General features: G+C 40.4%; 1 protein-coding gene and 1 pseudogene across 1 annotated transcript in view; one reads left to right on the top strand and one right to left on the bottom strand.

The window, feature by feature from the left end:
- The window catches only part of LOC105038438 (uncharacterized), a 47,027-nt gene extending 25,299 nt beyond the window's left edge, over window positions 1-21,728 (bottom strand). Inside the window, 2 exon segments of the mRNA XM_073253653.1 lie at window positions 20,441-20,504; window positions 20,507-21,728. Coding sequence (XP_073109754.1) covers window positions 20,441-20,504; window positions 20,507-20,593 — 151 coding nt within the window. The 5' untranslated portion in view covers window positions 20,594-21,728.
- Window positions 20,948-21,433, top strand: LOC114913277 (uncharacterized; annotated as a pseudogene).
- Window positions 21,729-23,226: the final 1,498 nt, after the last annotated feature.

The following is a 23,226-nucleotide window of genomic DNA, read 5'->3' as shown; positions in this document are numbered from 1 at the left end:
GGGCCGAGGAGATGCTGTAGCTGGCAGTCGAGCCGAACTGAATAGATCTGATCGTTCAGTATCTGACCGATGGAGTCAGCCCTGAAGACCCCACGGAAGCCAAACGACTCTGATGGATGGCCTCTCAATACGTAATGATGGATGGCCGACTATACAAAAGGTCATTCTTCCTTCCCTTGCTGAGGTGCCTGGGATCGACTGACGCGGACTACGCGCTCAGAGAAGTACATGAAGGGATCTGTAGAAATCACTTGGGGGGCAAATCCTTGGCCTACAAAGTCCTACGGCAGGGTTACTACTGGCCCACCATGAGAAAGGATGCGGCTGAGTTGGTTCGGAGGTGTGAACCATGTCAGAGGTACGCTAACATACAACATCGATCAGCCAGCCAAATCACTCCCATTGTCGCCCCGTGGCCCTTCACCTAGTGGGGAATCGACATACTTGGTCCTTTTCCTCCAGCGTCTGGTCAAAGAAAGTTTATAGTCATTGCAATCGACTACTTCACTAAGTGGGTAGAAGCCGAACCTCTGGCGCAAATCACCAAGCGAAAGATGGAAGACTTCATCCAGAAGTCCATCATCTTCAGGTTCGGACTACCGCATACCATTATCACCGACAATGGATGACAATTCGACAACCGAGACTTTCGAAAGTTCTATGCAAGATTTCATATCGCGCACAGGTTGACCTCGGTCGGGCACCCACAATCCAACGACGAGGTCGAAGTGATCAACCGAATCATTCTGCATGGATTGAAGGCTCGACTGAATGAAGCCAAAGGCCTCTGGGTCGAGGAATTGAATTCCGTCCTATGGGCGTATCGAACAACACCCCGTATCCCGATCAGAGAATCTTCTTTCAGCTTGGCCTATGGGACAGAGGCGATGATCCCGCTCGAGATCGGGCTACCATCGACTAGAGTCGAGCATTACTACGAGTCGGGCAGCTCCGAGTGTCGGAGAGCCGACTTGGACCTCCTACCCGAACTCCAACGCAAGGCTCAACTCCGCATGGCTTCCTACTGACAAAGAGTGGCCCGATACTACAATGCTAAGGTCAAGCCAAAGTTTTTCAGACCCAGAGACCTGGTCTTGAGAAAGATGGAAGTTTCGAAGCCTCTAGATCAAGAAAAATTGGCTCCGAACTGGGAAGGACCCTACAAGATAGCGGACACCTACAGTCTGGGAGCCTACCGACTGGAGACTCTAGAAGGAAGCATCATTCTCCAGACTTGAAATGCCGACAACCTGAGATTGTACTATCAGTAAACCCTGTGTACCCTCGTTCAGAATACAAACTCTATTTCAAAACCCCAGAGTCTAGAATCTCGGCCCTCCGATTGTGGGCCGGCGCTCACCAGTAGTACGAGCCCCGACTTGGGCCCGATGTTCCGTCAAGAATCTGTGGCTTGATCGCCGACGACACGTCGGACTCTTACGAGGACCGACATATTTGCGCTGGTGGAAGGCCGGCGGTGGCGATGAAACCCCCTTAAGTTGAAGCCACGCTCCTTCTATAGTCAACTCTCAAGCAAGACGATTGGCTAACTTGCCGACTTGACTCCGGTCAAGAAAGGCAAAACGCCAATGCAACCAACGTCGCGTTCGCGACATGCCGACCAGGTCATGACCGATCGAAGGATATTCGGCTTACCACCGTTTATCACGTCACGACGCATATGCCCGACAAAGCACTGGACAACGGATGACCAACTTGTCATCACCAAATGCGTCGGAAACTATTCGACTATCAGACTCTACGGGATGATCGAGTCAAAGATGACACCCGACTTGACAAATGTGTCTGACTCAGGTCCGGGCAACGGATGCTCGACTTAAACTCTCGACTGTCAGATCGTACGATAGTCGGGACGTCAACTTAAAATTGGAGCTCGCCCTACTTTTACCGTGGCGTGCGCTACCGACTGTCCCGGCTAGCTGCTCGAGATCTTACCGAACGTCCTAGCTAGGTATGTCGGGCCTACGACTCATACGCTCGAGGGCATTTCGGCGACACATGCATTCCAAGATACATTTCAGGATACATAAAGAAAGAGAGAAAAGTTGAAAAGTTTCATTCAAACATGAACTGAGTTTACAAAATTGGGTCGAAGCCCGATTATAAGTACGCTAAATAAAAGCAAAAACAAAAGATGCTCCGACTACTCGTCGGAGTCGGCTTCCTCTATCGGGAGAAGTTCGGGGGTGATCGACGTGTCCACTCGGGCCGAAGTAGCATCGGGGGTCGGAGCCGCCTCGCCTTCGGCAACCTGGTCCGGGATGGCTTCCTCCACGGTAGTGTGATCTCCCGACAACAGATCAGCCACTTCTTCCGTGACTTGGTCCTCCGACCCTGAGGGAACGACGCTGCTGAGATCAAGCTCCGGATACAGACCTTGGACTGTGCCCCAGGCATCCTCGTATCCCACTTAGTACGAGATGAAACCGCTCTCCAAGAGCTCCTCCCGATATTCATCGGAGCCGCGAAAGTCCTCCACGGCCTGACTCATTGCCTCCTTCGCCGATTCTGCCTCCGCCCTCGCTATGTCTACATCGGCTTGAGCGGTGGACAAATACTCCTCGACCTTGGCGAGATTGCCCAGACTTACTCGGAGCTGCTCGCGTTCGGCTTTGAGTTCACCGACGTAATCATCCCGCTCGCAACGCAGCCGATGAACGGTGCGAGACTTTCGTTTGGCTTCCTCGCGAGCCAACTGCAGCTCGACCCCCGAGGCAGCCAGGGCATCGGTAAGGTGGGAGATCTCCTCTTCGAGCCGGGCCTCACGATCGATCGACTGTTTCAGCTGCTCGACCATTACCGCCTTCTCGGCCTCGATGGCCACGGCCCTATCCTTCCAAGCCGTCCGGAGATCGCCGAACCTCCGATATCCGACCTCCAACTCAGACATATTGTAGATTAACTACAAATAATGGGCCGACCGTCGGATGATCAAACTGATAGAAAGCAACGACGAAAATGAAAAGTGAAGGAGAGAAGCTCACCCAGATCATGGTCAGGTAGAAGGATGAAAGCATGTCGGACACCCGCTGATTCTTCATGACCTCATGGTTGGCTGGAAGGATAGTCGTCTGGCATAACCTCCTGGCCAAATCATGGTTGGCCAGGGCCGATGCTCCTTCAGGAAGCTGGGCATCGGACGACGCACCGTGGCTGACCGACCTTCTGTCGTCGCCTGGCGCCATCCGAGCCTTCCCTCGTTCGGACACCCAAGCCCTGACGTCAGAAAAAGAGGGGAGGCTCGAGCCCGACTGGATCCCTCCCGAGGCCGCGACGGTCGCCGACGCAGGTCGTTCGGGCTCACGTGTCTCAGCCCAAACCTCTTCAGCCGGCTGTGCAGCCGGCACATCTTCAGCTACTCCCTCGACCGTCCGTTCCTCAGACAAGGCTTCGGGAGGCACCATCGGTATCGACAGTGCAATGATCGGCTCACGGTCCGACACACATTCAGAGCCGGGTTGCGCTCTCGTCGTCGCAGGCTCGCTCGGCAGTGCTACCTGAGGCCTTTTGGGAGGCCATGATGGTTCGGCTCCGTGCGTCGGTCTCTTCCGCGCCGCATGTTGCCGAACGTCGGCTTCCGTCAGCCTCACCCTCGACGGCATGCCTGCAATTTCAACAGAGGATCAGCACCAGCCAAAAAAAAATGGTGAATGACAGACTGAGATGTACCTAGATGAGGAACCGAGCTCAGACCGGCATCGTACAGAGCTTGCTCGGTGACGAGCTCCCTCTGCTTCAGCACCGAGATGTCCTTCAAGTGATGGAAATCTTCTCGATCCCCGTCCTCCACCCGACTGTTCTCATTCGGCTGAGTCCGGGGGTCCCCCCAACGGAAAGGGAACCCCTAGGGAAGTGAAGAAGAAACAAAGAAAAACTGATTCTTCCACCCATGAATTGACGATGGAAGACCAGTGATGAAGGAAAGACCCTTCTGAGGGTTGAAAAACCACCACCCTCGGGCTTTAGAGTGAGGTCGGAGAACAAAGAATGCTCGAAAGAGGGAGATACGAGGATTGATCGGCAAAAGCCGACACAACAAGGCAAAACTGACTATCAGTCAGACCGAGTTCGGTGCCAGTTGCGTCGGACAAAGTCCGTAATAGTCCAAGATGTTCCGAATAAACTCCAGAACCAGAAAATGAAGACCGGCCCGGAGGTCCTTGACATAGAAAGCCACCTGGCCTGAGGGCGGGCTGTTAACCTGACCGTCGGCCCTAGGGGAGAATAGTTGAAACTGCTCCGGGATGCTGTACTGCTCCCGGAGCCGATCGACGCTAGACCACGAAAGTGAAAAAATCTCCACCTCCGGGGTTGATCGAGAATCGTCGGTCGGGTTCCCCGACTGACTTCCTCATGGGGAGGTTCTGGCCATGATACTAGAACCAAGGTCGAAGGATGAAGAAGAAGAAGAAGGAAGAAAATTTCAAGGAAGCAAAGAAAAAATGAGGAGACAAAGACAGAGGCTTCGAGAAAACTTTTCGACGAGGAAGACAGGGACAACTACCTGAGACAAGAGGGACCACTCGACCAAAGTCTCGGCAACAAGGCTACGAAAAGTGGAGTTTTGGATGCAGGTGACCCTACATATATAGTGCCCCTCGACGGTCGGGATGAGGGCACGCCCAACGAGGGTCTCTCGAATTCTGACACGTGGCAGCATCTGGGCCTTCTCTCAGTTCGACAATTCGACGCACCTGCCCCAGATCAAGCCATGTCACCTCCACCCGCCTGAACGGGTTCGGCCCAATGGCACCCTGCCACGTGACGAAAGAACCGCGCCTCGGGATTCACTAACCGACGGCGGTTTGTGCTCCTGAGGAGGCAGTGGAAACGGCGGTTCCTGTTCCTAATGGGACGTCTAACACCGATGGGACGCCTGACACCAACAGGACGCCTGACGCCAGATCGATCATTGGTACAATCGTCAGAGTCGGAGCATGAAGCGATGGATATCCACTCCTTTTGCCCGAAGCCGTCGCCCACGCGAAGACGCTGGCCAGCACGACATCCGACTCAGGAGTGGGGGGGCAACTGTTGGGACATACCGACTGATCCCTTTTGTGCCGACTTACCCTCGGGCCTGTCTGAATGGTGCCCGACTCTACCGACCGCATCAACCGACGACTGCCAACACTGTCCGACCGAAGGTACATCGGTCGGGCAGACCCGTTCTGTTCCCAACTAGCCGAACGGCAGAGCTCGAGGCCGATGCGTCACAAACCAACCGACGGGGTCCCCGGGTCTTCACCCGACGTCCCGCAACTAAATGCCGACGTATGGTCGGTCGGCTCCACCAAACGCCGTACGATTGCTGTAGGCCGCTGTCCTGACAAGAGCGTGTGGCATAGCCATCCTGGGGTACTGTCCTGTCGAGGACATAGATTAATCCCGGCGATTTGACAGTCCACAGCGACTTGACAGTCCGCGGCGACTCTGACAGCCTCCGGCGATTTGACAACTCCCCCATTTGTCTGCGCCATTGATGGCGGCACCACGCCGCGCTCTACTATAAAACTGAGAAGGCAACAGTACTGCGGGAAGGTTCTTTCGAAATCCTTGGACTCTCTCTCTCGCTGAATCCTCCTGATTTTTTTCTACTGTTGCCCAGTCTCCTCTCTGACTTGACCGTCGGAGGGTCTCCGTTGGAGGCATCTTCGGTCAGTGTGGACTTCTCTTGCAGGTGCTCGTTTCCGACGATCAGACGATGAAGGGATTGGCCGCAACATTACTCATAGCCAAAAGTCACCAATGTGAATCCTCAAATTCAACAAAGCCCGGATCTTCACATGCAATCTATCAACGCATACACGCATGTGGGAACTAGTTCAAAAGACAAAAGTAACCAAAAAGGTGTCTGAATAAGAATTGAGTATCAGAAAACTTTCAATGATTCTCTTTATAGCATTGGTGTTGCTAAATGAACTAAAGAAAAAAAATTCCACAAGCGAAAACTTTTTGCATAGTTTGGACAAGCATGAACTGCTAAAAGATGGCGAGCTCTTCCACAAGCTAACTACCTACAAATCTCAACCCCTCGCACAAGCGCCTCTTCTCATAAGAAATTTTAAGGTGCATTTAGTTACACTTTTTGATTTTTACTTTTTAATTTTTAAAAAATATTTTTTTATTTTTTTTTATTTTTATTGTTGAGTAAAAATAAAAAAATAAGAAATATGTTTGGTAACTACGTTGCTATAGAACAAAAAGCAACGTTTGAGGACGGCGGATGAAGAGCTCAACGAGGGAAAAAGAATCGAAAAGGGAGGGAGAAGGAGGTGGGAAGGTGAAGCGTTCAACAAGGAAGAAAGATTCAAATTTTTTACTTTTTTGATTTGGTATTTTAGATGTACGGAAGTAAAAAAAAAATAAAAAAATAAATTTTGGGAAGTAAAAAATTTTTGTTTTGCATATAAAGTAATTATTTAGATTTTTTTATTTTTTACTTTTTATTTTTCATGATGTTACTAAATATTATTTTTTGATTTTTATTTTTTAAAAATTAAAAAAAAAATTTAATGGCTAACCAAACGGTAGTCATCATGAAGTGATGGTACTATGAACTATTTCTTGTTTAAAGGTAAAGTTTCTGCCAAGATGATGTAATAGAAATGCATCAGCTTCACTAGAATGTCAAAATTGGTAAGAGCTACAAGTCAGTTCCAAATTTATTAGGTTTGGAGTGTAAGTTTTTGCTCGACCAAAGTTAAAAGGTCAGCATAGCATCTTTCAATCTCTAGCAACCAGTTATGATGAAACATGCATGGGGCTGCAAACTATTATTTCCAGGCATATTCATCCATAAAAAAATACCGGACCCTTTGGTCGCTTAGCACATCAGCATGTCATAGCTCCATTGTTATGACCTGACCCAATTGAGTCGTAAACCCAGCCCACAAAAGCCCATCAAAAAAAAAAAAAAAAATTTGAGAAAGACTCCCATAGGGAGTCTTCTTCCTCCCGACCAGCTCCTAAATGGAGTTGGAAAGCTCGTCGGGGAGGAATCAAACTCCTCCCCTCCGACTCTATTTAAGGGGGTGACCCCTTCTCCCTTCCTCCACTTGAGAATCTCGAGGCAAAACGACGGAGATCGCCGGAAAATCCACGCGGAAGCCCATCACCGTGCTCGCCTTGATCTCGCTGGAGACGTCGCCGGAGCTCGAGATAAGCCCCAATTTCTCTCCCTCTCTTCTCCCCTTCCTTCCCGTGCCTGTGTGCACGATCGTCGGCAACCAGAGTCGCTGAATTTTGTTACGAAAGAAATCTCTGTTTTTTTTGTTGCTCTTTTCGATTTTTCGGTGCCGGTGGTCACCGCCGACCGCCGGATTCACTTCTTCCTAGCCGTCCCACCGTCTCCCTTCCACCGTCGGCCACCGTCGTGCTGGTCGCGCCATTGATCGGCCGACCAAAAGAGGGGACCACACGGTCCCCTGTTTCGCCCAAAGGAGGCCTCGAAAAGAAGAAGGAAAGAAAAAAAAAAGAAAAAAATAATAGAAAAATAATAAATAGACTCTCTCTCCTCTCTCTCCTTCTTTTCTTCTCTCTCTAGTCTCTCTCTACTTTCTCTCTTTAGAATTCTCTCTCTAGGTTATTCTCTCTCCTAAGATTTCTAAAATTTTAAGAAGAATGATGATGAATTGAAATTGATCCTAATAATGAATTTGGATCTGTGATCACCGGACGGTATACCGGCATCTATCTTGATCAAACCTAATATTTTTTAAGGTTCTACTTCTCATGATTTTATTGAATTATCCATATGATAATTTCAGCATGATTTGATCTAATCGATCGAATTTGTTGAATCATATCATCTGAAGAGTCCACGATAAATTTTCTCTCTCTAAAATTTTTATTCTCTAGACTTTTTTCTCTAAAATTATTTCTCTCTCTTGATCGATTTCTCTCTCTAAGAAAATTTATCAATGAGAAATTTTTTTTAATATTTTTGATCTGATGAAGAATCTTAATCCATGATTGTCGGATAGTGTGCTGGCACTCACCTTGATCAAATCCGATATTTCTCAATTTGATTATCCATGATCCTGATTTAACCATGACTTGGATTAGATCATTTTGATCACACTAATCGAGATGTTGGACTGTGGTACTTGATTAATTTGGATTGTATCTCATGAATTCTCTCTTCGATTTTCTCTCTCCATTTGATTTACGAACCCAATAAAAAAATCTCGATCCTATCACTTTGAAAATCTAATTTGATCCAGTAGCCAAACTTTGAACCATCTATATCCTAATTAGATTTTGATTAGATAAAATTAGATGATCGAACCAATCTGGATGATGGGATACGGATGTCCATCAATTCTATCTTTCTTAATTGTTCATGTCCTTTCTAATTATTAAAATTGATCCTATATAGGATTGTGGATGTTTGATCATGGGATATCACGATATGATCTATGAACAAAGGATGTTGGAAGAAAATTTATAGAATTATGTGGGTTTGTTGGAATGCGTATGAGATAAATAATATTTTATTTTTTTAAAATTTATTAATAAATTATAATATACTTTTCTGACATAATTTGTGAAACGATGTATGAATTGGATGAATGATATTTTGTTATGAAAATATCTTATTTGAAATATTATGATGAAGCATGATTAAATATATTGATTTTATGATACATTATATTGATTGATTTTGATACTACATGATTATATATTTTCTTATCAAAATTAGAATATGAAACGTGATTTAGAAAGAATTCTGATATAAGAACAATATGAATTGACAACCTGACTATGTAAAGGACCCAGCCAATGGGGGTATATACGTTGACAATTGATTTATTCTGAAAATTTATGTCGTCAGTGAAACCAGCAACAAACCGTCAGCAAGACCAGCAGTTTTGAAGGACTTTACTGCTAGATGATTCGTAGCTCACCGTAAGAAGATACGCGGTATTATGATCCTACCATAGAAAAAATATGACCAGAGCTCATAGTTGATGAAAAGAACGTAAGAATGAAAGAAAATGAAATCTCGAAAGAAACTTAAATTTTTGAAAAAAATAAATTTAGCATGAATTATATTGCATAATTGAAGTTGATTTCGAATTGATGAACTTTATATGCATTATTTTCTAAAATAATTATTTATTTTAATGCCTGATAAAATCTATTAAAAGTGATCATTACTTACTGGGATGTCTAGCTCATTATCTCCTATTTTTACTATTTTTACAGATGTTGAGGAATTAAGATGATACAAGATATGAATGAAAAAGTGATTGGAAGTAGAACCTCCATACTTTTATTTTAGACTGAAAGTCTTATTGAATTTAATGTAAGATTTATTGAATATTATAAAATTTATTGAGATATAAAAGAAAAAATTTAGATTGTTATATTTTTGATTTAAATTATTGATTAATTATTCTGCTGTTATTTTATGATATCATGATAAGATGCATTGCATGCTTATAGGAAGAGTTTCTTATGAGTATGCAGCGGTTATCATGACCTTCGGCTCACGATCTCGGATCGGGGGCATGACAATTAAGGTAGCATCAGAGTATTAGTGGATGAACTAAGATGTGTATAGAATGAGTATCAGTGCATAGACACTAGAGACATTATAGTGTAGATCTTTATGATTGCAGTGGGAGAAATCTTTATAATTTTTGATTAAACATTGAGATTATGTATGAAAGGATCACAAGAGATTATGACATATAGAGTTTGAAATATGATGGATGATCTATGGATCATGATATGATTAATTAGATTTTGATCGAAAGTAATTATAAAAGGATTGACATAAAAATTTTATTGTGCATTATGGTTGTTAATTTGATCATTGATTATTCAAGTGAATCGTAAGTTTCAATTCGATGTGAGAATAATATTATGATATTACTTCTAGTAGAGAAGTTGACTACTATTGGTAAGATAAAGATTTGATGATAAAATATTATTCCAGGATGGATTAAAAAAGTCTTTTATGATGCTTGATTAGAATATTTATCGAAATTAAACTTGATATGTAGATCATATATAAAATGACATATTAGGATGAATGCATATTTGGAGATATTGCAAAGAAATCTATTTCTTATTGATGAAATCGATTATGAGATTGTAAGATATTTATTGTGCTAAAATCATTAATTATCATCCTTAGATCTAAATAATAGATTTTATTTGTGTCTTTTGGAGACTGCATGATGTATATAAAATTTTAATTTAAAAATTTTGTATTTAAGTTGATCAAAAAATTTTTTGATATTATTGTTGAGATTGTTAATGAAAAATTAATATCTTTAGATTAAAATAAAAAATTTGATTTATATTTATTTGAGATTATGGGATCATGTGAATTTATAATTTAAAAATTTTGGATTTAGGAATTAATATGGAGTTCTTTTACTTTTGTTATTGAGGTCTCTGATTGAATCTATTAAGTAGAGAATTAATTTTTTGAGGTTTGTATGATTGTTATGAAAAGATACTTGATAGATATTGAAGATCCTGATGATAGAAACTTTAGAAAAGATAATGATTTAAAATTCTTATATGTTCTGATTATATCCTAACTTAATGGAGCATCGAAGGATTTTCTCATTAATTTGACTTATAAGAATTTTGATTTAAAATTATCGAATTGAATTGATATAAGAATTAAGATTTGATTCATATTGATTATAGTAAACCTATATGATGGTTTTAAATGTGATATTGGACTTAAGGGTTAATCAAAATTATTGTACACCAGTAAAAATATGAATGAGAATTGAAAGTTAAGCTTTGACCAATTGAAATTTAAAATTTTAGATCTTTTTCATTAATAAGATAAAGAAATAATTTGATCCAAATTTTTTGATGAATCTAAAAAATTTTGATTGTTAGAACAGAGTGCACAGTAGAAGCATAGTGATCTGGATTATTTTGAGTAAGTTAGGAATGTTGACTCTTTGAGTTAAAGAATTATCATAGATGATATGATTTGATACAAAAAATTATTAATATTAAAAAAAATAATATTTATAAAATTTTGAATTATTTTAGATATCCTTAATGTGATTTTAAAAGTAGTACTTTCACCTAGTATGCTACAAAAATATTTAGCATCCTAATTCTAGAATGAGTGGACCCTTAATTTTTGATTTTAGATTTAGAATATTTAGAGATAAATTTTTTTTTATCTTAAAATTGAATAATTATATATTTATTAGAAAGAATTTAAGATTATTTATCGAATAATAATTTTGATCTTAGATTTTTATACTCAAAAGTTTATCTACAGAGAATGTAGTAAAATTTATTTATGATCTTGTGATAAATTGATTAAATCATGAGCAGTTAAAGATTTTTGGTGAGAAATTTGATATCTTTATCTAGAATTGAGAGATTAATTTTGATGATCAGAAATAATGGTATTGATTCTAATCAATATTAGTGATATTGATCTTTTCTTTATGAAATGATTTAATGATGAATTTACATCAAAAAAAATTAAAACATCAAAAACTTGAGAATGAGATTAAAAAGATAAATTTTCAACCTTTGAAAGCATGAATAAGAAAAAATATTTTTAAATTTTGATTGATTTGGATATCATCATGTGATTCATAAAAATATATTTTTCTATCTCATGATGGGTTGATTAATTAAAAGCGGTTAGTATTTTGAAAAAAAAATAAAATTCTTATTCAAGAATTAAGATATTAATTTTCTTCTATTTACAGGAGATAGATTTGATTTTGATCTAGTCACGAGGTATTGAACATTATTTTATAGGGAATGAGAGTATGATTTTGAAATCTTAAAAATTAAAAATTTTTGAGATGTTGATTATGATAATAAGAAAATGAATGGTTTTGTTTTAGATCAACACTTGATGTATTAACCTTTTCCTTATAAAATTATTTAAGAATGAATTGGTATCAATAATTAGAATATTGAAATATTTGGGGATGAGATTTTTACCATAAATCCCAAGTTAGAAATTATGAAGACTTAAGCAAGAAAAATTTCGAGGTCGAAATTTTTTTTAGAGGAAAAGAATGTTATGACCTGGCCCAAGTAAGCCCTAAACCCAGCCCATAAAAGCCCATCAAAAAAAATTTTTTGGGGAGTCTTCTTCCTCCCGATTGACTCCTAAACAGAGTCGGAAAGCTCGTCAGGGAGAAGTCAAACTCCTCCCCTCTGACTCTATTTAAGAGGGAGACCGCTTCTCCCTTCCTCCACCTGAGAATCCCGAGGCAAAACGGTGGGGATCGTCGGAAAATCCTCGCGGAAGCCCGTCACCGTGCTCACCTTGATTTCTTGTCGGAGACGTCGTCAGAGCTTGAGGTAAACTCCGATTTCTCTCTCTCTCTTCTCTCCCTTCCTTCCTGTGCCCGTGTGCACGATCGTCGATGATCGGAGTCATCGAATTTTGTTGCAGAAAAAATTTCTATTTTTTTTGTTGTTCTTCTCGATTTTTCGGTGCCGGTGGTCACCGCCAACCATCGGATTCACTTCTTTCGAGCCACCCTATCACCACCCTTCCACCGTCGGCCACCACTGTACCAGTCACGTTGCTAATCGACCGACCAAAAGAGGGGACCACACGGTCCCTGTTTCGCCCAAAAGAGGCCACGGGAAGAAGGAAGGAAAAGAAAAAAAAAGAAAAAGAAAAAGAAGAAGAAAAATAAAAATAAAAAAATAATAAATAGACTATCTCTCCTCTCTCTCTCCCTCTTTTCTTCTCTCTCTAATATCTCTAGTCTCTCTCCACTTTCTTTCTCTACTTTCTCTCTTTAAAATTCTCTCTCTAGATTATTTCTCTCTCCTAAGATTTCTAGAATTTTAAAAAGAATGATAATGAATTGAAATTGATCTTAATAATGAATTTTGATCTGTGATCGTTGGACGGTATACCAGCATCCATCTTGATCAGACCTAATATTTTTTAAGATTCTATTTCTCATGATTTTATTAAATTATCCACATAATAATTTCAGTATGATTTGATCTGATCAATCGGATTTGTTGAATCATATTGTCTGAAAAGTCCAAGATGAATTTTTTCTCTCCAAAATTTTCTCTTTCTAAAATTATTTCTCTCTCTTGATCGATTTCTCTTTCTAAAAAGATTTATCAATGAGGAATTTTTTTTAATATTTCTGATCTGATGAAGAATTCTAATCCATGATTGTCAGATAGTGTGCTGGCACTCATCTTGATCAGATCTGATATTTCTCAATTTGATTATCCATGATCCTGATTTAACCATGACTTGAATTAGATCATTTTGATCACATCAATCGAGATGTTGGACTGTGGTACCTAATTAATTTAGATTGTATCTCATAAATTCTCTCTTCTCTGATTTTCTCTCTCCATTTGATTTACGAACCCAAAAAGGAATCTCTATCCTATCACTTCGAAAATCTGATTTGATTCGGTAGCCAAATTTTGAACCATCTATATCCTAATTAGATTTTGACTAAATAAAATTAGATGATCGGACCAATCTAGATGATGGGATACGGATGTCCATCAATTCTTTCTTAATTGTTCATGTCCTTTCTAATTATTGAAATTGATCCTATATGGGATTATGGATGTTTGATCATGGAATATCACGATATGATCTATGAATAAAGGATATTGGAAGAAAATTTATAGAATTATGTGGGTTTGTTGGAATACGTATGAGGTAAATAATGTTTCACTTTTTCTAGATTTATCGATAAATTATAATATATTTTTTTGATATAATTTGTGAAACGATACATAAATTAGATGAATGATATTTTATTATAAAAATATCTTATTTGAAATATTATGATGAAGCATGATTGAACATATTGATTTTATGATGCATTATATTGATTGATTTCGATACTACATGATTATATGTTTTCTTATCAAAATTAGAATATGAAACATGATTTATGAAAAATTCTGATATAAGAACAATATGAATTGACAATCTGACTATGTAAAAGATCCCGCCAATAGAGACATATACATTCACAATTGATTTGTTCTGAAGATTTATGTTGCCAGCGAGACCAGCGATATGTCGTCAGTGAGACCAACGGCAAATCGCCAGCGAGACCAGCGATTCTGAAGGACTTTACTGGCAGATGATTCGCAGCTCACCGCAAGAAGATATACGGTATTATGATCCTGTCACAGAGAAAATATGGTCATAGCTCATGGTTGATGAAAAGAATGTAAGAATGAAAGAAATTAAAATTTTGAAAAAAACTTAAATTTTTAAAAAAGAAATGAATTTAGCATAAATTATATTGCATAATTGAAGTTGATTTCGAATTGATGAACTTTATATACATTATTTTCTATAAATAATTATTTACTTTAATGCCTGATGAAATCTGTTGAAAGTGATCATTGCTTACTGGGCTGTCTAGCTTATTACCTTCTATTTTTACTATTTTTACAGATGTTGAGAAATTAAAATAATACAAGATATGAATAGAAGAGTGATAAGAAGCAGAACCTTCGTACTTTTATTTTAGACTGAAAGTTTTATTGAATTTAATGTAAGATTTATTGAACATTGTGAAATTTATTGAGATATAAAAGAAAAAATTTAGATTGTTATATTTTTTATTTAAATTATTGGCTAATTATTTTATTGTTGTTTCATGATATCATGATAAGATGCTTTGCATGCTTATGAGAAAAATTTTTTATGAGTATGCGGTGGTTGTCATGACTTTCGGCTTGCGATCTCGGATCGAAAGTGCGACATCCATATCCATGACTAAATGGGCTATTTACGACGAGTGACTTGTTAGTTGATGCAAGGTGTAGCACATTTAGCAATCCCAAACTCTCAAAATAAATCGGTATATCCACGATGGGATTTATTTTGCACTTATGTCAACTGAGCCAGAATGTTGACGAAGGCAATAGCTAAAGGTATACAGAGCAGTATAAAGACAGACATCAGAAATATCAATCGAGAAAGAACCCAAGAAGCGAGGTTTGATCACAGCCCCCGCTACATGTAAGTTCCATATCATAGCTAGGCATGCAATACAGCCCGATCCTACTAGAACTGCTACCAGCACCTCATTCGCCCCCGCCCCCCCCTCCCCCCCGCCGCCGCCGCCGCCATTACATCAGAAGAAGAGATAAAACAAATAGTTGAGCGGCATGCAGCAGTATCCTTTCCTTGCTCCACCAAAACCAGCGGTACGTTGAAAACTGAAATTGGAGCGGGGCCTAAAGATGGGTCAATAAGTTGTTCGGAAGTAGGGGGGCTCCAGGGAAGACAAATAGAGGTTGATATTACAATCAGAAATAGATGTTCAATTTCGAGGGACATCCACCATTTCTAGGGACCTCAAAATCGGAAAGATGTTGTTGGGTTGCAAAAATGTAGTGGGCTAAAGAAGGAAGAAATGCTTGGAAATAAGCTAAGTATGCAATGCTACAGCACTTGCTAGAGAAGTTTGTATGCTGAAAATATTTTTAATATAAAATTCTATTCTTTTGTTCATACATAGATGAGTACAAGGCAACCCCATATTTATAGTTGATTTGTGACCCTTCAAATGCCTCATTAAAAATATCTCAGAAGAAGAAGAGATACATTGCAATACCAAAAGTAGCTTTGGAACATGAAAAGACACATTGTTTGATGTGCTTGGCTATTCTGAAAAATTCTTGATTTCTCCAATGCAAATTAATTTCCAACACCCCCTCTTAATTTGCAATGTTGAGCAGCTTCTTGGATTTCTCAAATTTTTCAGCACTTACGACTTTAGTGAGAAAATCTGCAGGTTGCTCATTTGTATTGATAAACTTCAATTGTATTTCTTTTTTGTTCACCAAATCTCGGATGAAATGATGCCTCAATTCAATATGCTTCGATCTTGCATGAAACACTGGATTCTTGGTCATTGCAATAGCTGACATGTTATCACAAAAGATGGTTATAGCTTCCTTTTGTTCTTCTTGCATATCACTAAGTAGTCTTCGAAGCCAAACAGCTTCACATGTAGCATTATTGGCAGCAATATATTCAGCTTCTGCAAAAGACAATGCAATTATTTTTTGCTTTTTGAAACTCCAAGATATCACCTTCGTCTCAAGACAAAACAAGTATCCTGTAGTACTCTTTCGATCATCTAAGGATCAAGCCCAATCACTGTCAGTAAAACCAACCAAAGAATTATTTTCTTCTTTGACATACCTAATTCCTTGTTTCTTAGTGCTTTGCAAATACTTCAAAATTCTCTTTGTTGCAGCTAGATGTAACTTACTTGGATTACTCATGAATCTTGAAACATAGCTCACCGAGTACATAATGTCCGGCCTTGTATTGGTGAGATAAATCAAAGATCCAACTAGGCTTCAAAATTCTATAGCATCGACCTTCTTTGTTCCATCATCTTGTTGCAATTTCTCATTTAAAGCCGTAGGTGTTGAAACTGCTTTACATTTATCCATTTGGAATTTCTTCAAAATGTCTTCAAGGTATTTTTCTTGGGATAAGAAAAATTTCCTTTGGATTGCTTTACTTGAATTCCAAGAAAATATTTCATGAGACCTAAATCAGTCATCTCAAATTCTTTCATCATATTATGCTTGAATTCCTCCACCATCTTCAAATTAGTACCTATGTAAATAAGATCATCAACATATAAACAAATGATAAGAAAATTTTGAGTACCTTGCTTCTTCACATAGAATGAAGGCTCACTTTGACTTCTTTGAAAACCATTCTTTTGGAAGTAGCCATCAATTTTGCTATTCCATACTTTTGGTGCTTGTTTCAACCCATATAATGCTTTTCTCAAGTGATACACCTTGCTTTCCAAGCCTTGACTTCATATCCTTTAGGTTGCTCCACATATATTTCTTCTTCAACCTCTCCATTAAGGAATGCAGATTTTACATCAAGTTGATACAAATTCAATTCCATTTGGGCTGCAAGTGCAAGAACCGTGCGAACTATCTCCATTCTTGCTACGGGTGCAAATGTCTCATTGAAGTCGACTCCCAGCAGTTGAGAATAACCTTTGGCTACTAATCTTGCTTTGTGCTTTTGGATAAATCCATCTTCTTTGAACTTCATTTTGTAAATCCATTTTAAGCCAATGACTTCCTTATTTTTTGGTAACTCTTTAAGCTCCCATGTCATATTCTTCTTAATAGTTGCAATTTCATCGTCCATGGCTTTTCTCCAAACATCAATTTTTGCTGCTTCTTCATAAGCCTTAGGTTCACATCCAAAGAAGGCAACATCACATGAATCATAAATATCTCTTAAAGAATGCACCTTCCTTGATGGAGAATTTGAGTCCATAGTTGCATCCACTTGAGAGCTTGTGTTTGTTCTTGGTGGATTTGGGCTTGAACTAGGTGGTTGATTTTGAGAAGATGATTGTCCTTCCACTGTCATAGGCTCCAAGAACTTAGATGTTGGTTGAGAAGAGTTCTCATTCCAATTTCAAGCTGCAACTTCATCAAAGATGATATCTCTTGACACAACTAACTTGTTAGTTGCTGGATTAAATAATCTATAGCCTTTTGATTCATCACTATACCCAATAAAGATCAATTTTTCTCCTTTCTTATCAAATTTATCTCTGTTTGGAGTTGAAATGTGAGAATATGCTATGCAACCAAATACCTTAAAATGATCAACAACTGGTTTCTTCTTATACCATGCTTCAAAAGGAGTTTTGTTGCGAACCGCCTTTGTTGGAGATCTATTGAGGATGTAGATTGATGTATGAATTGCTTCTGCCCAAAATTTATTAGGGAGTTTTTTGCCTTTTAACATACTTCTTGCCATCTCCACAATGGTCCGATTCTTCCTTTCGGCTACTCTATTTTGTTGCCGAGTTCTTCGAACAGTGAGTTGTCTTTGGATGCCTTTGTCCTTACAATACTCCATGAATGGTGTATAGAGAAATTCGCCTCCATGATCTGTCCTCAATGTTTTGATTTCAAGACCACTTTACTTTTCTACAAGAGCTTTAAATAGAAGAAAAATAGAAAAAGTTTCTGATTTTTCATATAAAAAGTAAAGCCACATCATTCTTATATAATCATCAACAAATAAAATAAAGTATCTTCGATTGTTAAGTGAAGGAGTTCTTGTAGGACCACAAATATCAGTATGCACTAATTCAAGAGGTGATTTAGCTCTCCAAGAAGTTTTGGGAAATGAAAGTCTATGCATCTTACCATATATGCATCCTTCACATACTTGATTGCTTCTTTTAATGGAATGGAGTCCAATCACCATATTCTTTTGTCTAAGCAAGTGCAATCCACTATTGTTTAGATGGCCATATCTCAAATGCCATAGGTAAGATTTATCTATAATTTCTTCCTTGAAAGCAAGCTTCGGATCGGAGGACATAATAAGAGGAAAAACTTTATTTCTGCTCATGTCAATAGTCACCACTAGAGTGTTTGCTTTCTTATCAAGAATTCTGCACTTTTCATTATCAAAAGTGACAGAATATCTTTTTTGCGAAAGTTGTCCAACACTCAAGAGATTTTGAGATAAGTTAGGAACATAAAGCACATCACTAATGAATTTTGTGTTACCTCCTTTCGTGTGGACAGCAATAGTGCCTCTTCCTTCAACTTTTTGAATGTTTCCATCACCAAGTTGTATATTGGATGTGAAATTTGAATCAAGCTCCACAAACATCTTCTTATCTCCGGTCATGTGGCTACTACAACCACTATCAACATACCAAATATTTTGAGATGCTTGTTGAATGCTCATGCAAGAAAATAATTGGTCATTCTCTTCTTTAGTGAACTGTACTTTTTTTTCGGACTTGTCTTTGTACCAACAATCTCGATAGGAGTGGTTGGCAATTTTGCATCTCTTGCACTTGAAACGGCACTCCTTGATTTCATGATTGGTTCTCTTGCAAATACGGCATTGATGTTGGTAGCTCCTTGACTGTTGTTGCTCATCTCTGACTTTATCTTCATTTTTATTGCCTTGCCACTTGCCTTTCTTTTGGAACGCTCCCCCTCTCTTTTCTTGCTGGAATTTGTATGGCTTCTTCTCCGAGATACTTGCTTTGACTTGAAAAGCTTGATCAAGAGGTTGATCTGATTTGCTTAATCTTTCATCATGCACTTGGAGAGAATACATTAACTCATAAAAAATATATATAGCCAAATTTTTAGATTCTTCTATTGCAGTAACGACATGATCAAATTTTTTAGAAAGACTACGAAGAACTTTTAGAACAATTTTTCTTTCTTCAATGGAATCTCCAAGACTTCTAATTTGATTAACCATTTCTAAAATTTTTGTGAGAAAATTTAACATACTTTCACCTTCTTTCATAGATATATTATCAAAATCTCTCCAAAGTGATTGTAACTTTAAAGAGATTACCTTCTCATCTCCTTGAAAATCTTTCTTGAGAATGTCCCAAGCTTCCTTAGCCTTTTTTGCACCAAAGATTCGAGGGAAGATGGTGTTGCTTACTCCTTGTTGAATGTAGCGTAGTGCACTTGCATCTCTTTTGATATTCTTTTTGTATTGCTTTTGATCCGCCTCCTGCCAGTTGGTTTGATCTTCAGGTGGCTCCGGATACGTGCCATCAACAACGTCCCAAAGCTCTTGAGAGATGAATAAAGTTTGCATTCTTTATAGCTCCAATAGTCATAATGCTCTCTTTCAAATATTGGAACTTGAATTGAGTTGTAGGTAAAAATGGATGGAGTGGAGGTGGCTGCCATGAGAGATCAAGGAAAGGTATGGCTCTGATACCAAATTTGTTGGGTTGCAAAAATGTAGTGGGCTAAAGAAGGAAGAAATATTTGAAAATAAGCTAAGTATGCAATGCTACAGCATGCTAGAGAAGTTTGTATGCCGAAAATATTTTTAATATAAAATTTTATTCTTTTGTTCGTACATAGATGAATACAAGACAACTCATATTTATAGTTGATTTGTGACCCTTCAAATGTCTCATTAAAAATATCTCAAAAGAAAAGAAGATATATTGAAATATCAAAAGTAGTTTTAGAACAGGAGAAGACATATTGTTTGATGTGCTTGATTATTTTGAAAAATTCTTGATTTCTCCGGTGCAAATTAATTTCCAACAGATGTATGGTTGTAACAGAGAGCAAGCAATGCGACCTATCTATCCATCACAAGGCTGCGCAGCTATGGGTCGCCCTCGTCTCTTTCCAAGATAGGGACGGTCGATTTGAGCTGAAATAACACGTAAAGCAATGTATGGAATCCAGCGATCTCGGTCTGCCATCCCAATCCCGATCGCCATCCCAATCACTCCCTCTTTCTTACAAGTTACAACCATCGGATCGGAACAGACAAGTATATAGCCGCCCAATGAGCAGCGACAAAGCATTCGGACTGACAGAGATCAAGAGAGAGAGAGGAGAGACAGGAAGAGGAGGAGGATTGCGTGCATACAGTAGCAGAACCAGATAGCGTCGAAGCATTTGGTGCAGGAGACGAGCCGGACCTTCTCTTGGGGGGGGCTGCTGAACCTGAAATTGAACTGTTGACGTTGGTGGTGGGAGCCACGGCCGCCGCCGAAACCGCTTCTTTGGGAGGATGATCCATCTGAGTCGAAGAAGCGTAAGCTGCTTGCTATTGCGGCTTTAATATCAACCAAACGGATAGGAATAGCGGAGGAGAGGAAAGAGGACGACGATGGAAACGAAAGGCCTCTGGCTGCTGCGATCTCCTTTCCTACCAGGAATTAGGAATTAGGAATTGGGATCTGGGAGAGAGGAGCGCTGAACGCTGCGCCTGCTTGGACTTGTGGGCCCTGGAGGACACATTATTAGATGGGCCTCGACGGGGCACGTGTACGGTGGATAACAGGATGAATTTCTCATCCCGTTTTGGACCCGGAACGGTTTAACTACACGGATGCTCCGTGAGAGGCCTCGCCTCCCAGTAACCAAGAGGCGGATGGATTTGAAGCCGAGCCCGGAAACCAACAGGTACAGACCTGCCCCAGCTCCGTCGACAAGCCATGGCAAGCCGGACTCGGACGGGTTCTCATGGCTGCAACCGCTGGGGCTAGCCTTCCTCACCTTCAACTCAATCGTACGTCGCCTTGTACAGATCGAGGAGCGATCCCTGGGGGTTGGCTTTCGTACGTAGTCACCTCCTACGTTGATCTGCTATTGCTTTTCTGGTGCCTCCGCCGTTTCGAGAGCACATCCGAGGGCTCCCCCAATACCGGCGGGATTCTCAAAATGGCCGTCTGGTCGCTTTCAACTTTCCTTACTGTCATGTTCTCCTACCACGTGGCATCGATCATGCCACTACCCATTGCAGTGGTCGTGTGGACAATGGCTGGGCTCACGATTGCGGCGGGCTTCTACGCCTTCTCCATGCATTTACAAAGAGAAGAAGAGCCCGACTGACGTTGCACACCCTTCAAAGGTGTGAGCAAGAGAGAGGACTCCCCCAAGAGCTCTCGAAACAGTTATCTCTTGTACCCGGGGAATAGCCCAAAGCTCTCTTACCCAGGATGCCCTCGGGTGTGCTCTCGAAACGGCGGAGGCACCAGAAGAGCAAACATACGTACATGCGAAAGCCACCCCCAGGGATCGCTCCTCGATCTGTTCAAGGCCACGACTAAGTTGAAGGTTAGGAAGGCCAGCCCCAGCGGTTGCAGCCATGAGAACCCGTCCGAATCCGGCCTGGCCATGGCTTGCCGGCGGAGCTGGGGCGGGTCTCTGCCTGTTGCTTTTCGGGCTCGGCTTCCTCGTGGTTATATACAGCAAGATGAGGGGCGTGAGGATCCTTCCATTTAAATTATTTTTTATCCATCGTACGGATTTGAACTGGTCCACCGGATCCGGTCCGTCTGATAATATCTTCCACACAAGGGCTGGTCCTTGCGAACAATGAACGGTGGGGAGCGCGTTTTGACCGACGCGGATCGATGTCTAAAGGCGTTGCGGGCACGCTTTGCCTCACCTTTGCTATCTCGCCCTCTCGCCGATTAACGCGTCATCCTCTCGGAGGATCAGCGTGTATGTTACGTTTGATTTTTGCTATGATTGCACAAACAAGGCGTGCCGCGAACATTTATCCACCCGTTATTTCCAAATTCCTAATTGCTGACGAGTGACGACCTCATACTCGCTGCTAAAGCTTCTATGGCTATTCTGGATGCTGTAAAGCTTCCATGGCTAATCTGGATACTGTGAAGTCTATGATAACTTCTTATTATCTTCAGTCAGTCCAGTCGGTCAATGAATTCAACGCACGCTTAACGTTTCTCTTGGAAAGATTTAGGCAACAGAGTGGGATTATTCCAGTGAAATATGGGATCAGTAGACTGCGTTGCAAGGATCTCCTAATTTACCACGGACTGATAACTGATCAAAATGCTACGTGTGACCCCTGCGCCCAGGCAATTGAAGATGTTCAACACATTATGATGGGTTGCTCAATTGCTTAGCAGGTTTGGAGTATACTTGCAACTAAAATGTCTTTTCTTTTTTCCTTTTTTTTTGGAAGGTAGCTACTAAGATCTCTTACCATCTCAGTTTAGACTTCCTCAACTCATTACTAACACTATCACATGCTTTGGAACGGTTGAAAATGGAGGTTCGTTCAAGGTTCCACGGCCAAAGCCACGAGAATCTCTCGAATGGCCACACTATCACGGAGTGAGTGTTTTTTCTTATCCAAACATCCATGCAACGCCTCAGCATGCCACACACAAGATCAGCCCTTTTGAATCCTTTCCTCAAACATACAGATAAGCAAGCAACTGTCCAACCGCTATGCACTTCTATGCCCCTGCCTAGCAACTCTATTGCACTGAACACATGCAATACCCTCAAATGCCCACCAGCCATCAACCCCTCGGATCAACCATAATGCTCATGAACATTTCCATGAATGTAGACTCTTCTCAAGAGTGCTCTGCAGCTTGATATCTCTGTGCCAATTTTAAAGCTATATCCCATAAGGTAAGTACTGCTCACTTAAGATGTCTCGATCTTCAGCATACTTACATGCTATGACATAACTACTGTACCACCAACCTGCAAACCATCAAGCTATCCTTCAAGAATACATACACCAAATCTATATGGCATGATCATGCAAAACCATTGCGATGCATGAGGCTCAACCAAATCCATCTCTAGTGCCGTCCAGCTAGACTGTCAAGCCGGCATGCCCTCCAACCCTTGAAAGCTATAATCAATCATACACATCCGAGC

The sequence above is a fragment of the Elaeis guineensis genome, chromosome 1, assembly GCF_000442705.2.
Source record: "Elaeis guineensis isolate ETL-2024a chromosome 1, EG11, whole genome shotgun sequence".
NCBI classification, from domain to species: domain Eukaryota; kingdom Viridiplantae; phylum Streptophyta; class Magnoliopsida; order Arecales; family Arecaceae; genus Elaeis; species Elaeis guineensis.
Note: the sequence above shows the minus strand (reverse complement) of the source record. Positions and strands in the feature narration are given on the sequence as shown.